The sequence below is a fragment of the Anopheles coluzzii genome, chromosome 2, assembly GCF_943734685.1.
Source record: "Anopheles coluzzii chromosome 2, AcolN3, whole genome shotgun sequence".
NCBI classification, from domain to species: domain Eukaryota; kingdom Metazoa; phylum Arthropoda; class Insecta; order Diptera; family Culicidae; genus Anopheles; species Anopheles coluzzii.
In genome coordinates, this window is record NC_064670.1 from 25,263,553 (window position 1) to 25,272,996 (window position 9,444).

General features: G+C 51.6%; 2 protein-coding genes across 4 annotated transcripts in view; both read right to left on the reverse strand.

Moving 5' to 3' along the window:
* Window positions 1-5,402, reverse strand: part of LOC120952774 (uncharacterized) — a 38,467-nt gene extending 33,065 nt beyond the window's left edge. The window contains exons 1-2 of one of the 3 annotated variants that reach the window (XM_040372262.2): window positions 5,106-5,402; window positions 2,686-3,070 (exon numbers count right to left, since the gene is read on the reverse strand). In XM_040372262.2, the coding sequence (XP_040228196.2) occupies window positions 2,686-2,753 (68 nt within the window). In that variant the 5' untranslated portion in view covers window positions 2,754-3,070; window positions 5,106-5,402. The other 2 variants (XM_049606628.1, XM_040372263.2) reach the window with 2 other exon arrangements.
* A 517-nt stretch (window positions 5,403-5,919) lies between these two features.
* On the reverse strand, window positions 5,920-9,389 carry LOC120952773 (ribosome quality control complex subunit NEMF homolog). Its single transcript, XM_040372260.2, has 2 exons — window positions 9,208-9,389; window positions 5,920-9,098 (listed from the first exon to the last, which is right to left on the reverse strand). Exons 1-2 carry the CDS (start codon window positions 9,264-9,266, stop codon window positions 5,999-6,001), a joined length of 3,159 nt encoding a protein of 1,052 aa, XP_040228194.2. The 5' UTR covers window positions 9,267-9,389; the 3' UTR covers window positions 5,920-5,998.
* Window positions 9,390-9,444: the final 55 nt, after the last annotated feature.

The following is a 9,444-nucleotide window of genomic DNA, read 5'->3' on the forward strand; positions in this document are numbered from 1 at the left end:
GCTTTGAGGGGGGGGGGGGGGGGAAAGTTATCCAAAAGTTAATATGCGACGGATTACGAAGGACAAAATCTGCGCCCTCCGCCGGGCTGGCGGAAGGTAGGCAGTGTACTCGCTAGTGTGTATGTGGGTCAACGTGTGTGTTTGGTTGTTTTCGTGCATGGAAAAACAACCCATCAACACGGCAATCGCTTAATGAGACATTGTTAAACGCCGTAAGAGAGGTGCCCGTTTTTAACCATAATTAACAACAAAAACCGCTTGGTTCGAGCTATCTTTGTACACCATTTTTATGCAACTCCAAACTACTAAACTGTTAAGCTTCTCCCGCATTGATCAACGCTTAAAGCTTCGCTCCACTTTGTGCAACCTTCACCTTAAACTTCTGCAAAACATTCATCATAACGCGAGAGCGTCCGCGCGCCCGTGTGCAACTCAAACACGCACACACCGGGCGTACAACATGGCGTGCCCGGAGGCGCACATTTCGATTACACAATGGCAGGAATGCGTTGTTTACAGATATTTACATAAATACATTCCATGCAAATGAAATTCCACCCTCGGCATCGCACGCACGCGTCCACCACCCACTCGATCCCCCCGCCCCCCAGATCGATGTGTACGTGCGCACCACCGAGCTGCCGAGCGCTTTAACGAGCAGAAAGAAAAGTCATCATTTACCAAACTGCACACACACACACAGAGAGAAAGAGAGGGGCACCAGAGGGGAAAGTGTGGCCAAGTTAGCCAGCAGCAAAACTGCTGCGACCGAGCGCGCCGATAACGACCCAGATCGGGGTTGCCCCTCGGTACACGTACTAATCACGCCATCACGCCAGGGAGCACAACAACCGTGCCAGCGAATTTCGGTTCGTCATCGTGTGCCACTTAAAGCTATTGCTTTTGCGACCCGCTCGTTAATCATGAGTGTGTGTGTGTGTGTGTGTGTGTGTGTGTGTGTGTGTGTGTGTGTGTGTGTGTGTGTGTGTGTGTGCACAACTTCCGTGTAGTAGAAAGGCTCTACTGGAAGGAGCTGAGGGCAACCTTCGCAACGAGTAATAAGGAATTATTTTCTAACCCACCCAACGGCCCATGCTGTGTGGTGAGGTTATGTACGGCAACAACAGAAGAAGAAAAAAAACACACTCCCTTCCGGATGACAACGCATTTGCGCAGGAAACAAAAACATTGTTTGTCCTTGCGGCATAAAGCACAGCAAACAAACGCTCGACCCACCCGTGCGCGCAAGCTTTTGCGTGGAAGCGAACATTGGGCGAAGCGTCGTGTACCCTTCGAGCGGTGCAGTTCGACGAATCGACGACTAGTTGGCCATGGAGCAACGTGCGCGGGTCACGGCGGCGAATCACTTTTAGCCAGCGCTGCTTGAAAGCTTTCGAGTTTAGGTGGAATTGTGAAGCTTGTTTTGAAATGTATCATACCATCACTGTACGGAACGTCTGGCTGGTTTACTGTGCTGTAAATTCTACCCCCATTGTCAGACGCATACCGTGAAAAGTTGACATATCAGCAACATTAGCAGGAACCAACTGCACTGTGTGACGGGGATTAAAATTCGGAACCTCCAGCCCGGCATGCCATGCCATGCCACATGCGGAACGAATCCCCGGCCCCGGCAATTAATTATGGCTGCATGTCAGCGGCATACAGTGGCATGGACACGCTGAGCAATGAAGAAATAAACGACCGAATAAGCACCCACACACCGTACAGGAAAGGGAGCACCAAAGAGCACAACACACGAGCATTACTGCGAAGATAACAACATATTTCACGGTTCGCCCGGTGCCGCCAGCAACAGCAGCAGCAGCAGCAGAAATAATGGCAGAACCATAAAACGCTCCCGCCACAGTTAACTCGCCGCTCCGCACGGACTATTGAACTGTTCGAGTGCAAAGCCACATTTCATTAAAAATGTGTTTGTTTTTTTTTACTTTTTCGTTTCTTTTGCACCCGTTTGCAGACGGGGTAGGGATCGGGCCGGGTGAACACACAAACACAAAACGGTGTTTCGTTTGCCAGTGATCCTTCGTTTTTGTAAAACTCCAACGAACCGACGAATGATGAGTTGCTACTCGTAATAATTGCGGTAAGCGGTATACGTTTCCCGCCGGCTTTCCAGTTTCAATCCCGCACTGATAAATAAATCACCAATTTCCACTCACATGCCCGTCCAAGGTTTTTTTTTTGAACCGGTCGGCACAGAACGCTACAAGGCAAGAAACGGTGGGCAGCTTGTTTTTTTTTTGTCATTCATCAATCATGATTTGGATGGTCTGTATAATTTGACTTTCAAAGCACTTGAGGCCCGAAGGCCGCAGCTCAGGAGCCTATGGTTCGAGGAACGTCGGTCTGGGGGGACCTGTTGGTCGAAACGGGGGAGGCGGAGCGGCAAATAAAACACAGTGCATAAATAAGTAATGGCAGGTGCTGGAGGTCATTTGTTTGGGAAGGACATTCAAACGAGGGCGCAACAAATGCTTGCCACGCGCCATGCCGAAACGTGACACTGCGAATGGGAGGAAATATTCTTGGAAGGGATAAACACTCTCAGAAGGAGCAATTTATAACATTAAGGCTACAAATGAAGCCATGAAGCATGCAGTACAGTTTCAAAACAAACCAACAGGAAATGATTAAATTAAAACTCCTACTACTAATACTCACTGGTGATCCGGTGGAGCCTGAGGGGAATACTTTCTTCTGTGATAGTATGAAACATTTCCCACCGGCATTGGCACTACGGTAAGGCGGCTCTCGAAAGAAGCGGTACGCCCCTCTGCGCTTTAATCCAACGGTCCTAGCGACGTGCACAATGATCACTCACGAAACACACTACCATCACCATCACCACCATCAACCTCATATTTATCCTTCACGATTTAAGCAGCCCCGCACACAGACGCACTTCCGAATGCTCTAAACCCACTGCGCCGCTCGCTTGAACACATTTTTCCCCGCCTGCTTGGAACACGTTTTGCTTGCAACGAGAACTTTTATTTGATGGCAGCAACCGGTGCCATACCGTACCACTGTTTCACTGTTTCAGATGCTGTAAAAAAATATACATTTATTAATTTAAAATAATATTAAATCAACGAAAAATGCACCCGCTTATCCCATCAAATCCCATCATGTGCCTGCTTCTTTTATCAAACTCATAGTGTGCACACCATCGTAATACGGTGTGAACATACATATATTGCCCACGCGACCGGCCAAGCAATCGTTCGTGCACGACCGGGCGTCTCCATCGCGTTAAAACACTCGCGAAGAGAACAACGCACACGCACTGCTACCGTGACCAGTCCGTTTTCGATTGCCTGCAAAAGGGGGGGGGGAGGCGATTAGCATCACATTCACAGCTTCCCTGACGAGGCGCTTAGAAACGAGGTTATGAAATATTCAACAGTCAATTTCCCTTTTTTGTACACTATTGGAAGCTGCGACAAAATCCCCACTACCTCGCCACATTCACTCGCCATTTGCAAATAATCCCAAGCGGAGAACTACACAAAAACGCCCTCTCACCAAACGATGCATTTTGTGCGGCGGTGGCGTTACGATTCGAGCTTCAGGATGTTTTCCATTTGCCTTCAAGATTTATTGCGATTGTTGTGTGCACTTTTCCACCACATACACCCTCTGCGAGGTTTTCTGTGGTACCCGTTCCGCTGTTTTCGTCGTTTTTCTCGCAACACCGTCGAATAATGGTGGCTTTCCGCTTCAGTTTGCCTCACTTCAGACACTTCGGACATCGGGGAGCGCCTGTTGTCATCGACGACATCAACGTTGGCGACGGACGACGGTATATGCCTGTATTCGCTTTGGTTGGTATTGCAGGTAAATTTGGAAGGTTTGTTTAGCACGCACACACCGGCACACACCGTGTACATGCGGGCGTGTATGTGTGTGTGCGATTTTTTTCTTGGTTTTCCGAAACACTGCACACTGGTAGTGGTAGACCCGTTCGGTGCCCCGTGGTATTCGGAGACATCGGTGTGGTAGTGTTCGGTAATTTACATCCCGTTTGATGGGTTCATTGGCGTTGCCAACGCCGCAATAAATCTTCCAGGATATTGTTTTCGCGTGAGTAACTGAATATGGCAAATCCTCGCAGACAGCAGCGGACACACACACACACACACACAGAGGGACGTGTACTAAAATGGGTAAGTGGCAACGATTTGTTCTACGTTTCAAAATATGACCTTTAAAAATCGAACTTTTTCTTAAATCCAGCAACGCTTGAACATTCGTTCATTTTCTACCGCCCGTAACAACCACCACCGTGCGACCAATTCCTTCCAACTACGAACGGTTGCAGTTTCACCTCGTCCTTGTCTACTGACGTTTTGTTTGCTGGACGGGCACACACCACTGCTGTTGCTGCTGCTGCTGCTGTCGATGTTTGCTGGTGTGTGTGTTCTGTTGTCGTTCCCGACTGTGTGCGCATGGGTTTTTCTCTCGCTGCCGTCAACACGGAGACGACGACCATGATGGAGGCGCGGCGCACGGGCGACGGTGCAGGACGAGCGTATATCCGAGCCTTCAACAACACATGCAAACGGTTCGCGATCGATATTTTATGTATGAAAATTTTGACATTTTCTGGGGCACCATTATGGTGGTACGGCGGGCGTACGGGTTTTCGAACGGTTCGCAATACGCGTTATGCTCCCCGTTTGCCGTCCAGGGGCGACATGATTTTCCTTTTTGCGGTAGCTGAGCAAGCTGCAAGAAACCTAACCACGGCACCACCAAGTTCACTGTCAGGCGCTCTTTGGTGCGCCTCGAAACACCCACCCAGAGAAGGGTTGTTCCCTTTGCATAGGGGTTTCTGACGTCGAACTAAACCATCCAACCTCCAAAGGGCTAGTTTCGCAGCACGGACACGGGTAAATGTACAGCACACTTGGGGACACACACACACACACAAAAAACACATCAAACGCTAGGAATGGATACGATTTCCATCACTTTTGCTACACACGACGGAACGCCCATCGCAGCAAGGACCGTGCCTGTCGTGTTATGACAAAGCAAGCGTGTCGCTTCACAAAGCCATCCTTCCGTTATGCTCTTACTTTCTTTTATCACTAGCCAATACCCTTTGTCAGCGTTTGTGCTGCATCAGTTCTTTTATCGGGTCGCTTTTACAGTTTATACAGTTCCTGAACGTATTTCGACACTGTGTGTACACACACGCTGCGCGTATCACCACCAAAGCGAATATCCCTGTGTGGTCGTACACGCTCGGGCAGGGATTGGTTTGTGGCAGTACACGCAAACCACTTGCAAGGGAACTCGCTCGCTCTGTCTCAGCGAAAATTGGCATGCCTCTACCAGCACAAATGCGGGCAGGGGTGGTAGGCACATTTTCTCTAAACATTTAAAATCAATTATCGATTGAATGGCACTGTGAGCCGATCTCCTGCGCAGTTCTTTATATTTTAATGCTTTATATTTATTCCTTTGAAGGTTTGTACAAATTGGCACGTATTTTGTAAGTTGTTTAAACTCTATTGTCCGTAGCAGTGTCAAAATATTGCAACAAATCTGTTATACACTAAGCGACGAACCCTGCATTATGAAGGTGTTTTCGTTTCCACACAGCGGAAACTGTTGTTGTCCGCTCGCAAAGGATAACACATCGCGAGCGGGAGAGGAAATTTGTCGATGAGAGAATATGCGAGAGAATTTGCACGAGTGTGCGTTTGCAGTATAACAGTAGGACAGTTTCGAGGATGGTGCACGTACATTGGACCAAAAATGTTTCGCTGAGGACATAAACCATTCTGATTGAAGCATTGCATTAAATATCACTTACATTTTTAAAGCAGCTGTTGCAAATATGTTTCACAATGCTTTTCTTTTCACGAATGAACCTCATCATTCTCATAATTTTGCACTGAAAGAGTAACATTTTATTGAGCGAAACGTAACGATACCAACCCCTATCCTTCCCACCCCGTGCCGCCTATTTCCGGACCGCCTTCTGCATCTGGGGCGCAGACAGTTTCACCTTGCCCGGGATATTTCTAGCCAGCACCTCGTCCTTTACCGCTTTCAGCAGATCCTTCTCCCGAGCCGTACACTGCTTGTCCTTCAGGAATATTTGCAACGCCATCTTACTTGCCTTGCCCCGCTTGCCGGTACCGGGCGTTAGCTTCACCTTGTACTTGTAGTTGTGCAGCGACTGGTACGGCGCTACCACCGGAATGGCGAACAGCAGCTCGTCCTCCTCCACCGGCTGCCCGGTCAGCGTATCGAGCATGTCCAAATCGGCCGCGGCCGGCGTATCGTCACCCAGCTCCTCGAACTCGCCCGGCTTCAAGCGGGGCGTACGCTTGCCCACGCCACCGCCACCCTTACCACCGCCCGCCCCGTCCTGCCGCTGATCGGCGTCGTCCTTCGTGCCCTCGTCCTGCTTGCGATTGCCGGCCGACTTCAGGATCTCCATTATCAGCTTCCGATCGTCGTCGTCCTGGTCCTTATACTTTTCCTTGATTTTACGCATCTTTGCCTTCTGGCCACGCTTCAGCTGGCCGGGCTTCTGCTGCTCCTCTGCTGCTTTCGCGGGAGCGGCCTGTTTTTCCTTCGCCTTCTGCTCTTTCTCTTTCTGGTCCTTTGCCTTTTGCTTGCTCTTCGAGATCTGCTTTTTGCGCGGTGCCGACGGTTGAATTATGTACGGCTTGTCGTCGCCGAGGAAAATCACCGAGTCCGGGTCCGGCTCGGACGTTAGCCGCTGCAGCATGGGATCCGCCCGCACCGACACCTTGCCAGTGTCATGCTCTACCTTGATGTGTGTGTCCGGGAACTGGGGCAAATCGTTATCTTCCTCTTCCTCCGCCGGCTCTGGCAATGGCTCGCTCGAGCTCTTTTCCACTGGCTTTTCTTTCTTTGCGATGGACAGCTTGTTAACCTGCCCGGGCAGAGTGTCTGCCTCTTGCTTCGGTTCGGTCTGCGATTGGGACGGTTCTTGCTCATCATCCTGATCCGATTCATCATCCTCTAGCTTGATCTCTTGCTCCGCCTCCTGCTCCGATATTTCCGACCGTACCTCATCCTTGCTAATGACCGATTCGTCGTCAAATGTGCGCACCCGCCGCTCACCCCGATGCCGCTCGACCGAGCTGTCCTCGAGCTTAAACAGAAACGACAGGCCCAACACCAAATGGCATGGGGGTAGGAAGTTTTTGCGCCCCCGTATCATAAAGCTACCGGTCGTCAGATATTCTCCAGTCGGGGCCGTCTTGCTCACCTGCTCGCTGTGCACCCAGTACGCACTCGTCACCACCTTCGCGTCCCAGGCCACACTGTACGAGATGGCCATAGTGCCTGCCTCGAGCAGCGTTTTCGGCGGAATCTCGCCCCCGGCCGGGTTTTTGATTATAACGCTCGATGCGCCCTGAATTTCGGCATGCACGTAGATGTCGGTCGGCCGCATGTATCGCTTCACAATCAGCTCGTTCTGCTGCTGGTCCCGCCCGCCGATCACCAGGTAGTTTTCCGAGCTGACAAACCAGTAGAACTTCTCGAACCAGTACACCTTGCGCACCTTCGATATGGTCGTCTGCGTGCGAACGTCCTTCAGCGTCTGTATCGTTTTGCGTTCCGCGTTTTTCAACGCCTTCGAGCTGGACTCGATCGTTTTCTGTTCCTTGCGAGCCGCAAAGCGGCGCTGGTCGTAGTACCGTCTCGCATTGGCAAACGCCGATAGGGCCAGATCAACATCGACAACCATCGGCACCAGCTTTGCCTCATCGTCTTCCCGCTCGCTGTCCTCCTCCTCCTCCTCGTCGCTAGCCTGCTCGTCCAGCGACGCGTACGGATCGGTAAGGTGCAGCGAGATGTGGTTAATCTCGAGCTTCAGCTGCCGAATGCAGGACGCCACCGGATCCTTGTTTGCCTGGGCCGCCTTCACCAGATCCTGTATGTCGGTCCACGACATCTGTGCTGCCAGCGCACTCTGCACCGCGAGTAGCGCCTTATCGACCAGGTCCTGATTGCGCGTGATCAGCTCCGCCCTCTTGCGATCCTCCAGCTGTGCCTTCGTCAGCTCCTCGATACGCTTGGCGTGGTCCGTCTTGACGTTCGACAGCTTCTTCAGCGCTTCCCGCTCCTGGGCGAAAGCCTTTAGATCGATCTTTTGGCTTTCCAGCGAGGAGTAAAACTCATCGACCGCGGTCGTGAACGAATCGAACGCCTTGAACGGTTCGCCCTGGTACTGGTTGTACATGTACGGCTGGTACTCCAGGTTGGTGAAGTAATACTCCTCCTCGTCGCCCTGCTTCGTCGGCTTCACCTCCTTCTTCTGTATGATGTACCCGGGGGAGGGGTGCTTTTGCGCCTCCCGCAGCATGGTTTCCGCCTCGTTGATGGCGCTCATCAACGGGCCCAGGTCCGTCTCCATGTCGAACACCTTCGCAAACTCTTTCGCAATGTTTTTCTGCTTCTTCTTCACCTTCTTCGGCAGGGCGGGATCGTTCGGCAGCTCGCCCCCGATGCGGCACCCGAACAGACCCTGCCTATGTAGCACGTGATCGATCACCGACGCACCGTACTCGAGGATCGGGTTCAGCGCGGTACGCAGCGTGTCGCCCGGCTGTGCCTTCTGGATCGCTTCCTTGATCTGCTCCATCGACGGCGGCCCATTGTCCTGCTTGGCCCGGTCCTTGGGGTACTTTTCGCGCACCGCAAACCGCAACTCTTCGCCCTCCACGTGCGGGCGCAGTATGTTGAGGATGCGCAGGTCGCAGTCCGTCAGCAGGATGTTGCCCCGGTCGTACAGCTCCAGTATGATGTGGTAGGCCGCTTCGCCCGTGCCGAACTGAAAGTCCACGATACGGTCCACGCCCAGCTGCTGCAGGCTTTCGAGCCGCTTATTTTTCAGATGCTTGCGCATCTTCATCGTAAAGCCGGACGGGGCCACATTCTTCGGCCACTCGAAGCTGGTGGTGTGAAAGCGCAGGCCCGACTCGAGCAGCAGCACCACCTTCTCCTCGTTCCGGGCCAACCGGATCAGATACGTTTTGTTGTCGATGTCGTAGATTTGATTCACTCGCATGCCAATCAGCCTACAAACGCGGGGAAGCGGGGAAAAATGGGGAAGCAACAAACGGTTGCATGAATCATGTTGGGTTGTTGTGAAATCATATCAACAGCTGCTCAGCTACCAATACTCACTTCTGTAGCTCCGTCACCGAGCACACCACATCGTACGTGTTGAAGCGTGTTTTAGTCATTTTTAAACCCTATCGAGATGCTAGCGTTTCCCCCAGTTTGAGGCCAATTTCGCTAATGTTTCACTATTTTCCTGTAGCTTACAACGCGGCACAGGCCAAAATACAGCTGATAATGTTGCGAAAAAAAACACCTTCGTTTGACGGTGAGGCGCCGTTTGACAGATGGCCAAGATTTGGA